At 38.9% G+C, this 22,625-nt stretch overlaps 1 protein-coding gene across 4 annotated transcripts in view; it reads left to right on the top strand.

Annotated features, from left to right (window-relative positions):
• The window catches only part of adgrb3 (adhesion G protein-coupled receptor B3), a 115,932-nt gene that overhangs the window by 70,280 nt on the left and 23,027 nt on the right, over nucleotides 1–22,625 (top strand). For 2 of the 4 annotated variants that reach the window (XM_055227257.1, XM_055227256.1), the window contains exons 11-16: nucleotides 923–991; nucleotides 4,149–4,257; nucleotides 9,697–9,843; nucleotides 11,864–11,942; nucleotides 14,998–15,100; nucleotides 15,540–15,583. In XM_055227257.1, coding sequence (XP_055083232.1) covers nucleotides 923–991; nucleotides 4,149–4,257; nucleotides 9,697–9,843; nucleotides 11,864–11,942; nucleotides 14,998–15,100; nucleotides 15,540–15,583 — 551 coding nt within the window. The remainder of the gene's footprint in view (nucleotides 1–922; nucleotides 992–4,148; nucleotides 4,258–9,696; nucleotides 9,844–11,863; nucleotides 11,943–14,997; nucleotides 15,101–15,539; nucleotides 15,584–22,625) is intronic. The other 2 variants (XM_033979487.2, XM_033979485.2) reach the window with 1 other exon arrangement.

Genomic DNA, 22,625 nt, shown 5'->3' with positions numbered 1-22,625 from the left:
AGCTTAAGACGTACATAATTAAACAGCCACAACATCCACCTCAGTTAATTATGGGCTGTCATTGTGCAGTGGTATTTGGACCACAAACTGTTAAGGAGGCTTTGACTACGTACAGAATACACATTCATATTTCCCCATAGAATGTGAGGTGCAGGGTATTTTGTAGCAGTTTAAAATAAAACGCCACAGAGCCGTACAGCCATTTTGTCGCTATAGGAAATCAGAGATATGAGCATGGCAGCATCCTGTCTGGGGTTATTATGCGCTCGATATGGTGTGTGTGGGCAGACAGGAGAGCACCGAGCCAGCCCACCCCCTCTGTGTGTCTCTGCGCTAATGCAGTGTTAAAGTGGGCACATTACCACCAGAGGGAGCATAAGCATTCAAGTAGAAAACAAGATAGCCTGTGTCAAGAGAGAGAGCCACTCCCTTAGGCACACTGTAGACCAGGCAAAATAACAAGGCTAAAGATCAGACAGGGGTCCTATTACCACTGGAGACATGCACCCCGAGCATTCCACTTCCGCCAAAGACAATCCCCACCTCTGCTCAAACATTCCCTCTCTCCTCAGCTCGTCTCTGATTGCAGCCGGAGCATTTCTCTTAAAGCACAAAGTGTCGGCTGCTCGCTGTGGGGGGGTAAGGTGTGTTTTTGTAAGCCCTGATCCCCAGCCCCCATCTCCTCTCCTGATCGCTGTCATCATGGTTTCCGTGGCAAATTTCCTAGTACTGTGTAGCACCACAGGGATGTTCATTATTCTCTTATAGAAATTTCTGATTCCCTGCAGTCAGAGTATTATCCTTAACAGCTCTTAAGTACATAGTGTTTATGTGTCATAATTCAAACAGGTCTTGCTGCAGTGGCTGTAATCCTTCTGTGTGGGAGGAAGTGATAAAGATTTTGTCTTTATTATCTCCACAGAACTTCTTTCAAATTATCAGCAACCTTTTAGAGGAGGAGAACAAGGACAAATGGGAAGATGCACAAAAGGTAAGCATGTTTCTTGTAAGCTCTGTAAATAATTTAATGTGCATACATAGTGTTATCATGTCATACTTCTAACAGGCCCACAGTGGCGGAGACTGAGGTAAATAGTGTGTAATGAGGTGATAAGATGTGTGTCACACTCCCCTGCACTGTTGGTAGTGGTCATTATGCAGGTGCGACATCTGGCCTCATTTAGACTGACACTACTCCAGACCACCACTTGGGGGCAGCAACACAGCCACAAACAGCCATTAACACTGCAGGACCTATTCCTAAGGCACATGCATAGCTTTAACATCTCTGTACAAATCAATACTGCCAATATTAATCACAGTTATTGTTTGTAAAATACAAGCTTGGATTGTGTTCCTCTGACAATCAAATAAACATATGTATTTTATTTTCAGCCCTTATATGACATGGAGTCACACACATGAAACATGATTTCAATAGCAGAGCAAATTTCATGGCAACTCTGCAGTAATGTACAGAGTAACAGATTTGTGACAGCCTGTTTATCCATGGAGATTGGCGCCTGGCTCCATCCTCTGTTGGACACATCTCTCAGCTCGAGAGGTGGTAACTCTTGTTTTCCAAAGTGCCACTGGTGTCTACGCTCCCTGAACCCTGAATCACACACATGCACCTCTGACAGGGAGAGCATCTGTGATGACGGAGTCTGCGGAGAGCAGCTGCTCTCTTGTCACCTTCGCTGGTAAATTGACTTAAATTAGGTCTCACCTGTTTTGACACAGGACTGAGGGGATGTCCCTAAATCTGCCATATTCCACACATTTTATGCCTGTGTCTTAGGGTAAAGCTGATGGGATGCAGAGAAGTTCAAAGTGGGCCGACAGTGCCAGTCCTGGCTGTCTCTACAGGCAGTAATTAGGTGTTTACTCACTGCAGCTTTAGTTTGGCAGGGCCAAACGGAGGATGTCGCTCAACAGACCCCTAAAGTAAGCACTTTTGTCTTCAGGAAGGCATCAGAGTGCGGCCGTCAGACATAGCACAGAAGAGAACAGGAGACCAAAAAAGCCCTGTGTGACAGAGCACCAAGAGGAGCTTTGCGACAGGGTTAATTATTTCTGCCATTTTTAATTTTCCCTTCTCGTGCTTGTGGACAGGGGCTCAGGACTGTCATGTGCTTTGGAGAGATGATGCCTGGACTTCGCACTAATACATTTCTCTCACTAGCTTCTTTTTCTTTTGAATTAATGAGTGTCCTGAGCTGGGCCCACACACTGTGAGAGCTGTGTGAACATTGAAAACGCTCACATGAAACGCCTCACTATGAGCTTTTTACTCGCTGCGCGCAGATCACTATATATTCACCTCCTGTCACTGTTACCATGGCGAGGAGAGGAAGAGGCTCTGTCTACAGAAGCAGCCTGCACTACGCCGAATACACCGCAGCCATTTTCACATCCCGCCGTTGCCATGGAGACGGGCCGAGCGAATGAGCGTGACTGCACTGTGCGTCAGACATGCCGGAAGGGGGAGAAGTGATGTGCTTTTCTCCCCCCACCATGGCTTTCACTCTGCTGTGTCACGGACTCTCAACTTCAGTGAAAGCTCGCTAGGTTTAGCCTCTGCACATGTCAAGGCATGTGGCAATACTACACACGAGGGGGAATACCTGCCTGTGGGGTGTGGAATAACAGCATTCAGGGAGGTGCTAATTGCTAAATGTCATTTAAAGGCATTTATCATCTGCCTGACTTCATCACTGTAGAATCGTGTATTCTATTGTCTCTATACAATAATGTGATCTATGTAAGACAACAAAAGATTCATCAGCTTTTTGCAGTTGTGCATGGAATTTTGTTTGAAGAAAAGCAAAATTATCTCTTTACATGGCACAAACAAAAAGGTGGTTTTAAAATGATTGCAGGATCTGTTATTGAAATTCTGACTATAAAGTAAAATTCTGATTTGGTCTACAGTTTTATCTAGACATTGGTCTAGGGTTTTATCTAGACATTGCTATAGGGTTTTATTTGCTTTGTTATTTTTTAAACCGCACACACAACATTTATAAAGATATTGATTTTCAAATACCACTCTAAGAGCTTTTTTTTTTATTTGCCTGACTTCATCCAGGTATGATCCCATGATGTCCAATAATGTCATATGTAATAGAACAACATGTTCTATTTTATTAGAGGGTTGTCCTATGTTTTATTTTGAAACACTGCATTCAGTCAGACAATCAGTATTATTGGAGTCAAAGGTCTGGTGAATCAAACCCTCTTATTAGATCTGACCCTTCACGTTCAAATGAGCAGCAAGGATAACGCCGCAATTTGTGCCGGGTCACTTATTGGATGAGGCGGTCTTTGATTTATTGACTCAGAGACGCAGAGGCGTGCTGACCTGAGCTGTGGTGCTATTGTTTAGCCAGCTGCACTGTCCATGGTGCTGAAATCCCCTCTCACTGTGCAGGGCCTACAGGCTATAATGCCTGCACAGGAATGTCCCATTGTTTTATAGCCTCAAAACCTGTGTATACAATTTTAACCAAGTATTTTATGTCTTTTGTGAAATTAAATAAAATGTGACACCAAATTGTCAATATGGTATTGTTAAATGTGGCATCGTCACAGCTTGTTAAGGAGACAAAAATGACATAAATAGATTTCTCTGAACTTTCAGATGGTTTTAAGACAAGTCAGGGGCCAGAAATTTTTTCACACTAAATATTAACAGTGATTGAACTTAATGGATTATTTCAATATTTTTTTATATATATATTTTTTTTATTTTTAGACCTAGAATTCCAATAGTATAATAATTTAATATTTTATGTCTGAAAGATGGGACCTGGAAAACCAGACTACACTCACTTAAACCACTCACTTAAAAAGCCCTGGAGCAGGTTAAAATAAAGTAACAGTTATAAACATCACTTAACAATTCCAAAATTATACATTTCAACACATCTTCTTGAGAGGTCGTTTACACCACATATACCTATATCTATTCTACTTCAATTTGTATTGTAAGCATTGTACAACTTCACATTTTGCAGAGATGTCAACTTTATCATAGTCTGTATTCTTTCCCTATTACTCGTAATACCAGTTCCTGTTGACCTCCTCTTTGTCGCAGTGCTCAAAATTTAAAGTGTCATCTTGTCTTTTTCTCTTCTGACCCACAGATCTACCCGGGTGCAGTGGAGCTCATGCAGGTCATAGAAGAATTCATTCACATTGTCGGACTGGGGATGAAGGATTTCCACAATGCCTATCTGATGACTGGCAACTTGGGTAAGAAGCCTGTCTGCAGCCCTTCACTGGATAATGCATTTTACCATTTATTTCTGCACAAAATAGACTCATCTCCACTGCTGATTCACCATGTCAATTTGCTCGCTAACATTAAATAAAGATAAATGCAGTGTAGAGGGAGAAATGGGGTAAAATTACAGCTAATCAATAGAGGTAATTAAAAGAGTAATGTGTGCTCTTAACAGGGTAAGCTTAATTTCAATGTTAAGGCTAAAATAGATGTGGAAACTTAACTGCTTACTATTAATTTTAATCAATCATTTTAAGTTGATTTAAGTTGATTCTTAGTTTGACAAATAACTACTTCCTGAGTGTATTTTTGAACCTTACTTTTTACTGCATTTTACTTCCTTATAACAGGAATATTGTTGAGTTATTTTAGCATGGTTTTATCAGTGTTTATGTATCTTTGTGGTAGTGCTTTAGTCTTTATAGTCATAGTAACAATAATAAAATCAGTTTTTAGTTGTAATAGTGTGACGTAATAATGAAAGTAGTAACATGTATACAGAATTAGTAATAGCAGTTGCATTAGTAGTAGCGCAACCATTTTTAAACCAGAGCTGATGAACTTTTGAAATTTGTTAACCCCGCCCATTTAGTCCTCTAACTTACTCTGTTTTTGAACCATGACAAGAAAGAACAGCCTGGGTTTGTCACACGCAACTTTCAAAAACACACCAACAGCCTTCTATCCTTATCTATTTTTTCCCTAGTTAACTACTTTTACATAACACAGCAAGGTGCAAAATTTACTTGAACTAGAAGAAAAGAGCCAGGTACTGCTCCTTTAAAGAAGACATCACTAGAAGTACACTCCTACATTTGAAGTGCTTTAATTACAGAATCTTATCCAAACTGCAGTCAAGCTATACACAGGATACACATAATTTTCTTTTCGCATTTATTAATTCACAGACTACTTTAGCTTCTGCTTGCAACAATATTATTCAAGTCATACCCTTTTTGCAACAAGGGACCATCTTTAGTTAAATCCTATTCAGCATTTTCAAATAGTATAGCCATTTCTTTTAAACAGTAATGAGTTTGGGGACATTTTTGTTGTTATGCACCAGTGATTATGGAGTCTCAATTTGGCTTTACTTGCTTAAAAAGAGTCTCGGGATGCAGGGGATAGTTCTCCTCCTCTATGCTCCTGTTGGCTTCTTTAGCTTCTGTCGCATACACAAACTGGCTCCGGGCTGGTCTCAGCGGGATTACATTTCCTACTCAGGCATAAATGCTATCTTACTGGGATGGAATAATAGAAGTGTGCTTTTGATTTATTCATCCATGCGAATGTGAGCATGTAAAAACGAAGTACATTTCCAGCATTCTTTGCAATAGCTTCACATTTGACCCATGTAGAACTGATCCATAGCTCTGTGCAATATATGCATGGGAAAGATGGATCGCCCCCACAGTGCAGACACAATGGATATCAGAATACCACTATAGAACACGGGGTTGTAATTAAGTAACTGATGTTGAGAAATAAGGTTTGAATGCCTCTCATGAGCTGAGCATTAATGACTTCTTTCATTGATGTGAGAGTATTTCTGTAACGCTCTCCAATTTGAAACCATACTGATTCCAATTTGGCTTAATGGAAGCCATCCAATCTCATTGCCACCGCCTCCTCCTCTTTCTTCTCCAAAAAGCATTAACACATGACCCGAGCTTTACACACAATAAGAAAACCATTTTGGCTTCAAATTGACAGCTAAGCCTTTTACACAGGATAAGCCAGGCATACTGCTGTTACTTATATTATACACTTAGCCTGACAAACTGTTTGGGCTTATTTGGGCCTTTTGATCAGGGAACTATTTCGACCCATATTATTATAATGTTGTTTCCTCATCACAAACAGACCTGGAGTTGTGTTCTGTTTCATTCACACATGTTTAACATGGAAACCCTGCATATTTAGGCTTCTTCTTTTTAAACGGAAAACACTCCACCTTGTGATGTCATGTGGTAATACAGGAAGAGCTCCACTGTGTTTTTGAACTCCATACACCTTCACTAGAATCATTTGGATCATTTCAGCCCTGGAATTGCCAATCTCTACCGAACAAAAGGTAAAAGGAGCTGTTAACTTGACAAACTACCACTTCATGACATCACAAGGTGGAACAGAACATTTTGAGCGTTGGAAATGTAGACCGACTAATAATAAAGGGTGACTCAAACATGTGTGAATGAAACAAAACACAACGCCAGGTATGATTTTGATGAGGTAACATAACAACATAACAATACATTTTGTGTAATATAGTACCTTTAAATAACTGAAATATAGTCTTTTTAACATTTGGGGTTGTGGGTGGCTCAAGAAAATCCAATGTGCAAACCTTTTAGCTAGATTTTTTTTTTTTTTTTTTAAATAAAGATAACTTCAATTGTTTTATGGATAATAAAGATATCCGATTTACATCACTTGTGACACATATTTAAAGTCAAAATTGGGTAATAATAAGTTTAAGGACAAAAAATGACTGCTATATTGCTAATCCACTTTAAGAACCATGTTAAAAATTATCGTTGTAGTAATATAATAACAGCCTCTTTAATCACATGTAATGACGGTACTGCTCCGTAACATAAAACTGTATTGGTAATTCATAGTCTTTTTGCATGATCTTGGCATCATCCTCCAGCTCTCAGCACTCATTGCCCAGCGGCCATTTTGATTAAAGGAATGGAAAGTTTTGTGGGAGACAAAGATAGTGGCCAAGTGGAGAGCATCTGGCTGAGTAAGATATTGCAGCATCATTTCGTCACTAATTTATGGCAGCCTCCTGACACTTAGATAAATATTGGCTGTCACCACCGCAGTCCTGTGTCCTACCACTTTTAGTCAAATAACCTTGATTGCAAAATGCTCAGGGCGTGTTCTGCTTCCTCACTCACAAACACTTGGAGGGCAATGCTGGGACATTATGCAAGATTAAAAACATTCTCAATAATACTCACAATTAGAGAGACATTAAAGCTCCCAGTTTACCTAATCTTTTAAAGGTGCACTACGTAACTGATCTGGTTGGGGGTTTGCCACCTGTTTGGCTTCATAAAGATATTATTACTTTATTTGAAATGTTCCATGGTGTGGCATTAAACCTATCTTACCTTATCTATATGTTTTATTGTTTAAACTGCATACTACTATATACAAAACATCCATCCTCTCCAAAGATCGGACATGTAAATTGTCCTGATTGCGTTCTTGACTCTGAGACCAAATAATATCCCCATGGAGACAAGCAGGTGATGGCAGACCGACCACCTGAAAAGTTACATAGTGCGCCTTTAAGAAGTAATAACTGCTAAGCTTAAAACTTTTACTTGATTTTTAACTGGGGTTGGTAAATGTAACACCATCTAGGCCCATTAGGTGAACAGGCGTGGTCTGAAATTGGCCCATTGTGTCACTGAAAGTTTCTGAAAAAAGATCATTATGAGTTTACATGCTCTGGTAAAATTTTCACTGTCACAATAAACCTACTTTCTCATTTATTGTTTCTCCTTCCACACAAACCTAATAGTGGAAATACAAAGCCACCCTGAACCAAACTTTAAAATTAAAAACCCTGTCTCCTCAGTGTAATATATCATGTACTTTTGACATTTTAGTTCTGGCACTCTTTACTTAATGGTTGTGGTGATACCCCAATATTAATTACAATTATACAAATATATCACTGTTGCAGTTGCTCATTAATTCATTTAAGTATTCGTACATTGCTTGTGCAGTTTAGTTAATGTTGATACTTCTTGGAGACACTATGAGTAATGCTGTAATTTCCCAGCCATAAGGAGTACACTTAAACACAACACAAGGCTAAATGAAGACTTTATTGTTCTGTCTAAGCCCCATTTACTCAGAGAATTACCCACAATTCTGAGCGACAGTTTCTCTAGCACCCTGTTGTGTATCCTAGTCTGCCCTTTGACTAAAACCCACAAACACAATATATTTATACCTCTACTTCTCAGAACATCTGCTCCTCAGAAAATGTCTCTTTTCCCTCTTCAAATACCAGGACTTGTGTGGCAGCGTGACTTCATTCCCAATCGTCAGACAAACTCTATGTGATGTGTTTCACTCCATCATCTCACCCAGATCCAAATTGTATTATTCTCCTACAGAACAAGGGAACAATAGGGCTTTGGCATCGCTGCTAGGTTTAACCAGCGATTCCCTTAGTGTGAAAACAAGCCACAGCCTGAATGTGACTGTATGCAATAGGACAGAGGTTGTCAAATTGTGGGATGGGTACTGCCTGTGCTACACACACATGTTCTGGTGGCAGTCTGAAGATTTCACTTAACCAAATTGGATTCAATATTTTATTTATAGTGTGCTTAATTTTACATGTATCCTTTTTTCAAATATTAATAGTAGCACTGCGATAGGCCACGGCTGTGATTATGAATAGTAACAGTGTAATGAGATGTACTATAGAAACTGTAGAAACTGCATTGTCTAGTCTTGTTTGAGTCTAAGTTCAGTTTTGTGCTCCACATAGTTTGAGGTAATACTTTTGAGTAGCATCTAAGTCAGAGCCTCACTAGGATAAGCAGTCAGGATAGTAATTCTTTCTTTGCCTAGTCATGCCCTGGTCTTTTCCATCCCTGTCAGAGCCTCTCAGACTGGCCTTTCATTCAGCTCCAAAGGGGAGCGAGCAGCAGCAGTGATTAAGGAGATTACCTGTCCACTCTTTGGCAGATGCCAGTTGTAGCTGTGATGTCCTTTTATGGCACTGTGTAATGAATGCATTAACAGCTCCGGGAGGGTTTTGCTGACATCTCTCTAACCCAGACTATACTCCACTCATACGTTCAACTGCAGCTGAGTGGCAGTCCTGTCAGAGCAGGGACTAAGTCAGTAACAATGAGTAAGAAATAAGCCACAAGGCATGTCTCTATGGTGACTGCTGCTGAAAGTTTGATCAAACTACACTGTTTACAACAGTGTTTAAGAGTGCCAGGGTTCTTTCCAGGTGCACTTAAGGACTGACTAAGATAGGGTTTTATACATTTTTAAGGACAAAGGAGACTTTTGTGGTCCATTGTCATTAAATTTTAAACTTTTTATTACTTTTATAAAACATTGTTTAGGCTTATATATACTTTAGATTTAAACACAATTTTCCATTATATTAGGTTGTTATTACATTACAGTACTTACACTTAATCCTCCAATCTTATTGGTATTCTGCACCTGGCAGCATCGCTGCACTCTACATTCCCAAACCTGCTATCTGCATAATTGATCATATTTTATTAGTCTGCTCACACACATCGCTTACCCATAATTCCCCTCTCTGTGAATCCTCCAACCTCCAGCTCTAAAGTCTGAAGTCTATTGATCATCAGTATTTCTTCACGGCTCCGTTTGTTCCTATCCCGCAGTGGCCAGCATCCAGCGACTGCCAGCCGTATCGGTGATGACTGACATCAACTTCCCCATGAAGGGTCGTAAAGGCATGGTCGACTGGGCCAGGAACTCCGAAGATAAAGTGGTCATCCCCAAGGGCCTCTTTGTTTCGCAGTCAGCAGGTTTGTCAGTGCACATATCTCACTGTGCTGTATAACACTGGGAGAAACACATCCTTCTCCTCCTCTCAAAACACTATCACAATATGAGGTACAGTAGTGTACAGGTTTCATAATTCTGGGCCAAGCTATCTAAAAATGAAGTAATCCAATGATGTATTAAAATGTGCAATGTATCAGTAGCACTCCAATATAGTGGAAACTGTGGAAAAGTCAATAAATTTCAGTAGTTCAACTAATCCAGCCTCAAGGGGGCACAAGCGAGCATCCTTATTGTGCAAGTCTTTAACCCTGGTTAGGCTTACTGTCATGAAATACTGTATTTACCAACTAAATATGGCACTATGGAAATGCTCACAGAAAAGATGAGTTGTTAACTGCAAGGCTGAAAATACCAGTGATCCTGCTAACAGTTAAGGTCTAAACTAGCTATATTGAAAGTGGCCACATAGTTTATATAAAAGGCAATTTTGACATTCTCCTCTGCATGTGGCATGTGGAAAGTCAACGAACACATAAGTCTTTTGCTTGTGCTCTCCCGGGTTGGGCTGACTCAGCACCCTGCAGCAGCCTCTTTCCTGTGTGCTCACTACCACATAGGCAGACAATCTAGCTAATTGGTATAATCAGTCTTTTGTGGGATATACCTCAGAAAACAAAACACTGGATTGATTATAAATCTGTGGCACGTGCCTGAACACAGACACCAAAGAGCTGACTCTAATGAGGAGTGAAGTGTGTATCAGGAATGGGCTCTGCTGTTTTACATAAGTCCAGTACCTCATCAGTTTGTGTGCAGAAAGATGCATTATGTAACTTTTCTGATGGAGGGTCTGTCACCTGCTTGTGTTCAGCGAGATGTTATTGCTTTGCCTGGCATGTTCTACAACATTTATCTCCTTGGAGACAATAAGCTGGTACAGGTTATAGATCAGATCTATGGACATACAAGTGGGCACTGCATGTTTTTCAAGGAACCTTTGGCAGCAAAAATATCTGTTACTGAATAAATAATAAACAATAAATATATGTTTAATGACATACTGTGAAAGAATCTAAGCAAAGCAATACCATGACCATGGAGACAAGCAAGTAGCAGCCCTCCACTAGAAAAGTCACATAATGCACCTTTCTGTTTACAGACTGATGACTTCACATTGCATTAGAACATTGAGTGCTAATGTACTTTTATAAAACATCAACACATTCAATTACATTTACCTTTCTATCTTTATTGCATATAGATATTTGTGTGGTCTATGTGCGTGGCTTTAGATGTCATCAGTTATAGGATGAAGTTACACATTAATAGTTGCAACAAATCAACAGTATAGTGGTAAACCCATAGACTGTATACATAAATGGACATAGCTAACTTGCTAGCTGCCACATTCCAAATAGAAAGTGAGCATGGGCATGTTTCCAGCTCCACCGACTCTGACTCCAATTCACTTTCTATTGAAAAACTGTCAATTCTCTTTCCATAACCACTGCTCTTAGGCTTGCCATTTCTTAAAATGTTCGTATTAACTTGCTCTACATGGTCCTGATATTTTTATTTTGTTATTGTGTCCCTAAATCATGATATGAACATTAATAACAGACATATCAGGCTCCTTCTTTCCCCACTAGCAACAGGTTTGATTGACACCCTTGCTAAGAGCTGAGGGAAGGGTCTTTACCTTCAATAGCCTCGCTCCGGATTGGCTCTTTGGTTGCTATGGTACTTGCTTTTGGAATTCTAAGTATGGAGGGCTGCTCCAAATTCACCCCTGTAACTGCTAGCCTTGATGAGCTATAGGTGTCGTTACACTCACTTAAACCTGACATTGATTTACACAAAAAGTTTATATCAGAGAAGCACTAGTTGTAGCCCTGGTAATAGTATTGGTAGTTATAGCATTAGAAACACAATTAGTATCACTGTCAATATAGTCACCATACTTTAATAAGCAATTTTCCTTATTTGTGGGGATTTTGAGCTCCACCTCACGTACTTAATGTCTTCTTGTGCTTTTCTTAGCAGATATGGAAGGATCCCCTGTCTTCATTCTGGGAACAGTCCTCTACAAGACGCTGGGACTAATGTTACCGTCACCACAGTAAGTGCAGCATATTTCTTGCCTGTCTGCTGGCAAAGGGAAAACTGAGACAGATTTGATCCTTGGGAGACGCAGATGTTTGCATATTATTCACTGCAGTCTCCAAAACAGGTTGCGTCTGACATTGGCAACCCAAAATTTCAGACTAGATTTTACACATTCAATCAAATTTCTACAGTCAGACTTGGGCGGTCGTTTTTAGTCTGAACCATATTGTCTGGTCAGTGGACGTACTTCTTGCAGCATGAAGAATGGGTCTAATTAAGGTTGACATGATTGCGAGGGTGAAGCGGGGGGATGAGTCACACAAACACCTGGTGTCACAGGCCTGTCCACATGCCCCTGGCTCCCTCTGCCCCAAGGACACAGCGGTCAGCCCAGGACCGTCCCAACCAGATGTCCTCTGCACATGTGGCACTGGGGCAGAATGGACATTACTCAGACTGCAATGGAAAAACCTAGCCACAAAGAGTCTCTGGTAAATAGGGTTGTGTATGGCTGGACAACAACAAAAACAGGTTGATAGATTGCACAAGACGCACCTGTCTGAGTGTTACCCATTTACAATCTGTAAAATTAATAGAAGGGGGATTTTTCTTAAAAATTGTATATTACACAAAATTGAGTTTTTTATTTTAGAATGTTTTTACCTCATCAAAAACATACTTGAGTTGTATTCTGTTTCATTCACACATGTTTGAGTATTTGTCCAAATGATTTTAGTGAAGGTGTATGGAGTGTACAGTGTTTTCAGTTTGAGTAGAATTCTGCCTAAATATACATGGTTTGTGTGTTAAACATGTGTGAATGGAACAAAACACAACTCCAGGCATGTTTTTTTATGAGGACAATATAACATAGACCAGAAAATAGCGTAAAATGGGCCCTTGAAAACATATGTACACTCAATATGCACAACCATTTTATTTACCGGTATTTATAATTTATAACAAGTACTTTCATACATAATGGACAACACAGACCCTAAAAAGTAAATTCTAATTGTGAAAATGTTAACAAAACAGGTTCTACTAGTTCAATACATAGTTACATAAGCATTGCTATATGAATCGTAGTGTTGGTGATGCTTGTAGCTGTAGAAAGTAGAGGATTTTGTCAAAACAGACGCGTTATAAAACTGTCTCAAATGATTATACAAATAACTGAACAATTGAGTGAGAAAGTGCCGCTTTATAAAACATTTTGAAATAACTTTTTCTTTTTTCTTTTGTGATGAACTTCTCCATTTCCTCATTCCTAAATTTCAACTAGGACAAGGAAAGTGACTTGAAATGTATGAGACGTAAATATAAAGTGCCTGAGTGGAGCTGGTAGGACAGGGGCTGGTGCAGTCTCACTTCTGAGCTTCTTTGTGAACATGACAGCTTTCCTCCTTGTGGGAACTGCTTCTGCTTATAATAAAAAGAGTTTTCTGTCAACTATACAAGCAGGATATGCGTTTTAAACATGGCTCTATAATGGTCGATATTAAAGGGTTCTTTTGATTGCACAGTTTGTATGTTTTCAATCCTGCTTCAGCCAAACATATAAAAAAAAAAATACTTGTCTCTGCCCCTAATGTGCAACTCTTACCTCTACTTCTTTTATGTTTGAGATTGTCTGAGGTTAGCGCTCAAACGAAACTGCAGTGAAAAAGATAACCTCAGTCTGAAAGGTTTAAAATATTCTATTAACTTGCACTTTATATTTCAGATAAGACTGCAGGAGACATGGCACGCTCCAAATCCACATAATATATGCTCAGAAATGTCAGGCTAAGGCCAAATGAAGTTTTAATACCGGCTTTCCATAGAGATCCAGCCAAATTCCCATTGATTCTAATCCTTATGTTTATACTTTAATGAGCTTTAGGAGCCGGGTTGTTGAAAGGATAGCAGTGTTGGTGCTTTGAACACAGGAAACCATGACATTCATCTCCTGTATCACACACTCTTTTAGATGTAAATTGCAGCTTTTTATATGCAGCTAAGCATTTGCCGCTGTATCATATAGAGACAGAATCAGACACATTCTCTGCTTTTTCAGTGATAGTACAGTAACGGAAGCAGTAGTGTTTGGCACTCACATCAAAAAAGTCCTTTGTGGAGTTTTCTCCCTGTGTCTGGATGTGTTTCCTTTAGATAGTCCTGACCAAATGTAGTTCAGGAAGTAGTGTTATCAGGAATTAGCGTACCAGTGTCAATATCAGTGCCAATATTGAATCGGGTGTCGATTTCAGATCTGCAGATATTGATCCAAATGTAATACCCCAATTAGCCATACTGGGGACACCATTTTACCAATTTCAAGTAAAATGGTAAATATGGACACACCATGCCTTATTTTAAAGCTCAGAACCTACACAATTCTGTCCCTGAATTAATTTTAGAATATACAGAATATAGAATAGATTACTGTTATCTAGTTTGCCTTTTTATTTATTTTTTTTTATTTTTTTTTATTCTTTATTTATGATTTTTTGTGTTTTACAATGGTGGGACAGTTAAACGTGCACATTTTTGTTTTTCTCTTCCCAACACTCATTCCCATCATTTCTACCAGAACTATTTTGCTGTTTTAAAGTATTTGTGTAATAGGAGTATGAAAAATAGTATTAGCCCGTTATTACTATTGTTTTAATAACTTTAATAGTGAATCTTTAGGAAAAGTTTTGATTCATTTTCAACAATTTTGAAGGAAGTCCTCTGGTTTCAGTCACCTGTTTTCTCAAAGCCCAAGTATCAAAATATTTGTATTAGAACAAGGCTGGATTGGTGCATCCCTAATTAGCATTCATTGTAGAATGTTTTTGATGACCTCGTAGTATTAATTGCAGAAATTTACACTGCAATCAATCCCACCTCATTCAACATTTTTATTTTATTATTCAACTGAAGATTTGGTTTAGTTTGCAGAGATATACGTATTCTGGAGAGGCCATTTTCCAAAGAAGCATGGTTGCATACTTGTTATCTACACAGGTCCACACATTTGACATGTACAAACATTTTTTGTCATTTTGCTGTCCAAACATGATCTTGATCTCTTCTCACAGGAACTACACTGTTGTGAACTCCAAAGTCATTGCTGTGACAGTGCGCCCAGAGCCTAAAGCTACGGAATCCCATATGGAGATTGAACTGGCTCACTTAGCAAATGTAAGTATCTTTCTGACCCTCTGTTCTAGTCTTACGTATAAAAGAAAAACTTTCACTTTTCATCTTGAGAAAAAGTGTTGTGTTGACTGAGTGTTCCACAATGACCAGCAGCACAGATTGCCTCCCATTACGGCCTCACAATGGCTCTTAATTGGCCCAATAATTAATTTGCAAGCACTCAGTGTCAGGAGAACGCACGGCAGTCTGATAATTACAAGTGCAACCCTTTTCATGATCCAGGCCTTTTTATTCTGCTCAAAGATAAAGTGGGCCTGCTGGCAACACGGGGCACTTGTCAGTTCTCAGCTTGCGACCAATGGTACCATTTATATTCAAACCAAGGACAAATATGTCATTGATTTATAATGATGATGGCAATGATGATGATGTCTTGTTGTCAAAATGTACCTGCTAATAGTTGTGTCCTTTTGCTTGGCAGGGAACAATGAACCCGTACTGTGCGCTGTGGGACGGCAACATCATGTAAGCAACTGTTTTTTGGCTCTCAGGCTTATTTTCCCTGTTTTGTAAAAGAATTGGTACGTTCAATTTTGCATGGAATAAGGCAGGGAAGAATTTCTGCCTCATAGGAGATTAATATTTTGTAGTAAATAAAAGTAAAGTAAATTATAGAAGCTCAACAGTGTTCAGACATTTGTATTAGTTGAAAGAAGATGCAAGTAGAATAATCTTTAGCGAGAATGAACAGAACATTTTGACTACAGTGAACGAGGACAAGACAATAGTTGGTGAGTATATGATTATATGACAATACATAATGGACAAATGTGAATGAGCCATCTGTTAATATCATGGGTTCATTCATGTAATATCTAATTAGCTGTGATGGAAAGTAGCTGGATATTTACTGCATAGAAATTAGAAGTAGCGGTAATGATAATTGTTTATGTATCCTTTGAGTACATTTGACTAACTATACCACATGATAAAAACCTCACACTTCCTCGGACAGTCTAATGAGACAAGTTGCACTCCAGAGGAAGCTGCTCCTTAACAATAAGGTGGCATGTTAAGTACTCTTCATTCAGTGTTATTGTGGCCTGCATGTTAAGCATATGCCATCCGCTTTTATTAAAGCTTTGGAGGAGCATGAATGAGTCACTTGTGAGTCACTCTTGAAAATTACTGCTATAATGATCCAAGCTGAGCCCTGTGGCTAAAATATAGGATGAGTCTGTTAGTTTAATGATTAAGTTGGTTAAGTACAAGGGCATTATTGAATTCATATCATTAGTGTTTTTGCTTCTCTGTGCAATAAATGTCAATAGAATTCTTTAACCTTATACAGAATATCAAGTCAGTTACTTTTATATTAACTAACGTCTCCCTCCAAACTATTAACTCGTTTGATAACAGATGTCCCAGAACTTTTCTAGTGTGAAATATGTTCTTTGCAAAAAACAATAATCTGGCAACAGAAAATGTGCAAAAGGGTTTTCATTTTGCCAAAACTTGCATTCATATTTTACCAGGGTCTATTTTTACCATCAACAGCCCTGCCTTGCTGAAGTTGGTTTCACTACCGTTTCCTTTATGTAGTTCGTTCAGTTCTTCCAGTGACAGTTAAGGACAAGTGTATGATTCATTTAATTTGTATCAAACCATTCACTGATTTGATGAGTGTGGCCTCATGCCCTTAAGATGGAGGTGATTGCCGTTCTATGTGATTGAGATAATTGAATTGAGATGTAATGTTATAGACCGTATATAGTAATGGCCTTTGGAAATATAGTCCGTTTGCTATGTGGGTTTAACAGCAGCTGTGTGCAAATCACTGCAGCATGTATGTTATTTTTACTTGTGAATTGCATGTCCTCTATCATGGTATTTGAGGGCAACTATTTTTGAAGATACAACTGGGACAACTGTGCTCCCTTCTCCTCGCATGACTTTCACACACCAAACATTTTAACTTTTTTAATTATTTTCATCAAAAGACCATAAAATTGTTTGGTGGACTGATTTGAGTTTTGGACAATGGCATCCACTTTCAAAACACATCTGTTGACCAGGTCATCCAAATGAGTGAGCTCAAAGTAACAATTTTCAACTTGGCAGAGAGACAAGGATCAGGGTTATGAATGCAGGCTGTGATCCCAGTACATGCAACACCAATTCAGTAAAAGTTAGACATCGTGTATGTTCTAGATTCTGCATAGAGCAAACATTATGTGTGTTAAAACAGAACATAATAGCATCATGGCTTAAGAACTATGAACATCCAATACACTTACAACTAATTATATAGACTGTCCATGTTGCTTTCTGACATGTTTTTTTTATTTATTTTTTTTACCAGTTATATGAGATTGTCCATCACAACTATTTTGAGGTGCACCCATCACTTTAAAGGAAAAAACCTATAGATACACTGTAATAAAAAATAGCGTTATTATATGGTAAAAAGCAGGCAGCAAAATGTGCCCGTACAAAGCACAGTAAGCACACAGTGGATGAAACTGCTTCTTACTGTATTTAGGTGTACAGTATTTCACCATTCACATTTTTTTTTTTTTTACGACCCACTATTGTTGGTGATTTTACGGCTTCTTTACCGTCAAAGACTGTTGTGCTTTTCAAAATGAAACTCCTTTATACATAGTAGCTTAGAAACAATAACTTTTTTATTTTATTTTATATCAAATATTTACCTTTTGTATAAAGTCTAGGCCCCTCCTGCCTCTCCAAAACGTAGTAGCATGAAGCAGCAGCTGGCAAACACAAGTTATAAGTCACTTGTGATGCCTCCACATTGTTTGTCTCTCAGTCATGTGTGACCAGTAACATTCAATATAATCATGAGTTAAAAAGACATCACAAAAGGAGATACAGAGGATATGCTGTCTGTGTAAATTGTTTTTTGTTTGAAGCAGAATATAATGAGAAATACTCCCTAACATCTGTTGTGAATGTAATGCAGTCATGTTTTAAGGTGTTACTTACCAGAAAGCCTCAGAGTGCAGTAGACGGGGGAGTAAAGTTCATCTGACCACTACACTTCTGGCCACAAAAGCAGATATCTACAAATCAAAAACACAATCAATAAATTTTCACCTTTTCAACAAATATGTTGACAGCTTTCCAACAAATCAGTACTGAAACAATGTGCAGGTGGTTACTCTGAGAAAGTGTGTCTGACACAATGATATTGCTGCCAACAAAGTGTTGGCAAAGGTATGTTATTAGCTATCGTTTTACCAGCTACTACAAATATTGCAAACCCTTCCCAAGCACAGCGTGTACTCACTAAAGAAAATATTTGCCCTAATGTAAAGGATTGCACTTAACTTTTAACAAATGGAGAGACAAAGCCAGAGTCAGGGACATTTGATGAATGGTAAGATGGTACATTCACATTTAGTGTAATTCTGGGTTGATTTGGGTTTCTACATGTTTTGTTCTGGATTAGTTCTAGTTTCTTTAGCTTGCATAGAATTTCCCGCATGATGGGTTCATTTATTGTAGTGTCTGATTCTTGGTCAACAATGAGCCCAAAGCCATCTTGAACCTCTGTAACCTCCGTGAAGCACACAGCTATACAGATCATTGCATTCTGTTTCATTTTAATTTCACTCTGCGTCCCAGCTCTTTTTGAAATGCAGGCGCGTACTATAGTCTGGGAGGCAGAGACAGATGCCACACCTGAGCCTGTGCGGCGCAGCTCCCGCCATGAGACTTGGAACCCGAGGCACAAATATCCCTGCGCGCTAACAGAAGGCGTGAAAGGAAGGGAGGATTTCTGTGTGTAAGCAACTTGAGCTAAAATAAGAACGTGCACAGCGACAGATCTGTAGATTAATATTATAATAACTGTTTTCTTTGTAAGTGTTGTGCTTTATACATAAAAATAGCATGTTAATTTCAAGTGTTTAATCTTGATAGCATGTGAAAAGTAGTGCTTAGAAATTGATGCTGGCTGCATGGATTAAAATGGAGAACAGCGTGACAAGATCTTTTCTCACTAGTGTTTAGCAGTTAATGTGATGAAACAGTTTGGGCAATACACCATGTACTTACAGCAACAGTAGGCACCAAATGGAGTAACAAACAGATGAAGCTATAATAGCACTGTCGCCTGTGAGACACAGTCTGACAGCCACTGACCAATACATCTGTCAGTCATATTAATTACTGTCTGATGAAAGTATTATTTGTTGTTACTAAAAACAAGGATGATAGACTTATAACAGTATCAGTGATTTTTACTAATCAGTGCACCCTTAAGGCTTAGAGGATTGACCTGGGGGAAAATCATGTGGAATCCAGCCAAGGTATTGGTTATTTCAAAACAATTCCCATACCAGGACCCAAACTTAGACATTTTTCAGTTTAGTGGTAAATTGTTTGTCTTAATGTAAATGTTCAGATATCATTCCTGGTGCCTCAGTTCTACCCCATATTTTCATATTTTGATTTACTCATCAAGTCTGTGACTCCAGTGCACCAGGAGTAAACAGGGCTGATGCAAATACTGATATTGCCTTTTTGAAATGTCAACATTTTTATCTTTAGATCAAATATGGCTGCACTTGATGCTCCCAGACTGCACTGAAATATGAATGTGTTCACCTTCTAAGCCAAATGTTTTCAAGTGGTAATATTTTGAACCTCCAAAACTGACATCTCTATCTGGGTGTCTCATTGAAATTGCCCAATGAGCCCCCATGAGCTTTGTTAATTAATTTTGACCAAAAAACTTGACCAAGTTTCTGAAGGATACGCTCACCTTCTGTTAAGATTTGAGATGCACTCAGAATGTGTTTGGAACACTGCGGTTCCTAAAAGAGTTGAATCTGATTAATGATTTACATGTTGCCTTTTCAAAGCAGCTTTCATAGCTCCAGGTTTTGCAAACATCTGGAGATTCAGGCACTGAGCCAAATAGGCTGTAACTAATGCAACTAAATACTGCAAAGTTGAAAGATTTCTTCGTATCCAAGTCAGACAAAGTCCTCTTTCATATTCTCTGCGGTAATAAAATGGGCCAATCAATCCAAGTAAAATTACATAAAGGACAGACAGACAAGCAGATGTTCATAGGCTGCAAAAGCATTTCTATATTTCAGTGAAAGTTACACTGGCTTTTGCTTCCCTGTGTTCGACTTAAGCCTTCTCTCTTGACAAAAGTCTTCTTTGACATTTTCCTATCTGACATGTCAAACACTTTTCCGTCATGGTTTTTCTGCAGACTGGCTCTGATCAGATTTAGGCACCAAAAGCAGAGCCACGTGGGAAGGGTTTCTGTTGTTCCCTTTGCAGGGTTTAAATAGAAAGTGTCTACCCACCAGATGGAGTGTTGATAATGTTGTGAGCACTGCTATACTTATTTTTAGTCTCTTTTGTATAAGCTTTATAATGTACTGAGGTGCCTAATTGTACATTTTAAGCTATGCGGTATTCATATAAAATGTATGTGGGCAATTATACAAGTACATCTATTTAGTATTGTGTAGGTACAGATAAAAGACAGACTACATAAAAAAATAAAATAAATAAACAGCAGCAACAACATGGTCAGTTTTAAATGTTTTATGAAAAGTCTTATGGGGGCATTATATGTGCAGCTATGGGCTCAGGTAACTGCACTTTTCATCCATTTACTACAGGATAATGTTTGCCTTCATAATTTATACTAACACATGCATGTCCTTCAACAGTAAGAAAGCTGAAAGAATAAAGAAAATTCCCAAACTGGGGAGGTCACGCAGACTAGACCCAGAGAGATTGAATACCCAAACAGAATTTTATTAGTCATGTTTGATGAATGTCTTTGGATGTCTATATAATTTATGGGTTTGCTCAAAAGATTTCTCCATTTGAATTGCAATTGTTCCGTGGCTTCTTCTACTCTGACTATATGTGCTCCCACTTTGTCACGCGCTGCCAGTTTTGCTGCCCAAATGCTCGCTGCCAAGGTGTCCAGAATCCCCAGCATAGAGTCGTCTTCTGTCAACTTCCCCCAGTCACAACAATATATCCAACCACAGAAACTTCGAAAACCCAGCATGTTACAATTTACATTCCCTGCAAAAGCCCACACATGCATGCTATCAATCCATCACCGAACTTTGAATATCACGGCGTATATTTCCATTTACACTCGTCAGACATGTTGGGAGAGCAGAGCAGAGCAAGTAGTAATCTCGGGTGGCGAGTGTGGAGATGGTAAAGCCTGCTGCTACTGCTTATCATAGATGGGTTCTTTGTCCTGGTGGAATAACCCCGAACAGAGAAATACATAGAAATGGGCTTCGAGAAGAAAATGTTATTCTGTGCGCATGCGGCCCAGAGGGGAAACTATTGGGAGTACATGGAGTATGTTCAGGGGGCACATTTGAATATATTGTCAATCTTGGGTTTTAAATTACGCTGGTGTTCTGTATTTTGGGATTGTTTATACATTTTTAGCGTCCTGTTAGCAGGGTTTCTACAATGCGTTCATGGCTTTTCAGCTCGAATTAGATGTAAATTTGGTTGGGTTGTTTTTTAAGTCGATATGCATAACAACCACCAATCTGTAATTACTCTATGGATAGTATTTTTGTTTTATTTTTAACCGAAAATGAATGTTTGTCTTTAGTTTCTGGGATTGTCACAGCATATACATTACAGACTCCAAATACACATCCATTTTCCTTTGTTTTTAATCCCAGGCTGTCTTTTAAATGCAGCCATCTTTTAATCCGGGTTGATACCAGCACAAAAAGACCAGGTTCATATTCCACTTGTGTTAATATGATAAAGATAAAGATCATCTGGATGTATAGGGCTTTTACATAGACACCTGTTTGTGACTTTAGTTGAGTTCAGATTAGTAGAGGTCATTAACGTGTAACACAATAGTGCAATTTGTTACTATGTGTATTGGAGTAGAGATAGACCTAAGTAATGAGCTTAAGATTTCACATTGAAGGCAGAAGCTTATATTGTTGCGTTACAGTAAGATCTAAGAGGTGAATTTGCTAGGCTCCACAGTCCCTTCCAGGAATCATAAATATTGCTGCCATATTGATCAAATGACAAAGCAGGATTGGCTCACGCAGCAGAGGCAGCTTGGCACACAAATCAGACTCTTAGCACGCCCTGTATTCCCGTTAATCAGGTATGAATCTGTACTAGGATAAGATGTTGTTGCAGGAGCTAAATGGTAGAGGAGAGAGGGGAGGGGCTACGTGGTGAGGATGCTTCTGAACAACAGGTGTTTGGTTTAATCATTTATGACATGAATTTCAAAGTGGTCTTTTCCATCAAAGTAAATCAGATGAGTCATTGTCAATTTGCACCATTAAAGCTTGTTAAACTGGATGTCTAATTCTGAGGACCATAGATGCGAGTGCCGAATAAGAAGCGCTTGTTTGATTTCACCTACTAGTGATGTGAAGGGGGGACTGGCTGCAACCATTTGCGCTCCTGCCGAGGGGTGGTTTTCTCCAGCAGAGCTTTATTCAGACGCAAATGTGCCAAACAATCGTGCATAAGAACGCTTTTGAAGAACCATCCAACA

The sequence above is a fragment of the Periophthalmus magnuspinnatus genome, chromosome 15 (assembly GCF_009829125.3).
Source record: "Periophthalmus magnuspinnatus isolate fPerMag1 chromosome 15, fPerMag1.2.pri, whole genome shotgun sequence".
Taxonomy (NCBI): Eukaryota; Metazoa; Chordata; class Actinopteri; order Gobiiformes; family Gobiidae; genus Periophthalmus; species Periophthalmus magnuspinnatus.
This window is presented reverse-complemented; position numbering and strand designations above follow the sequence as displayed.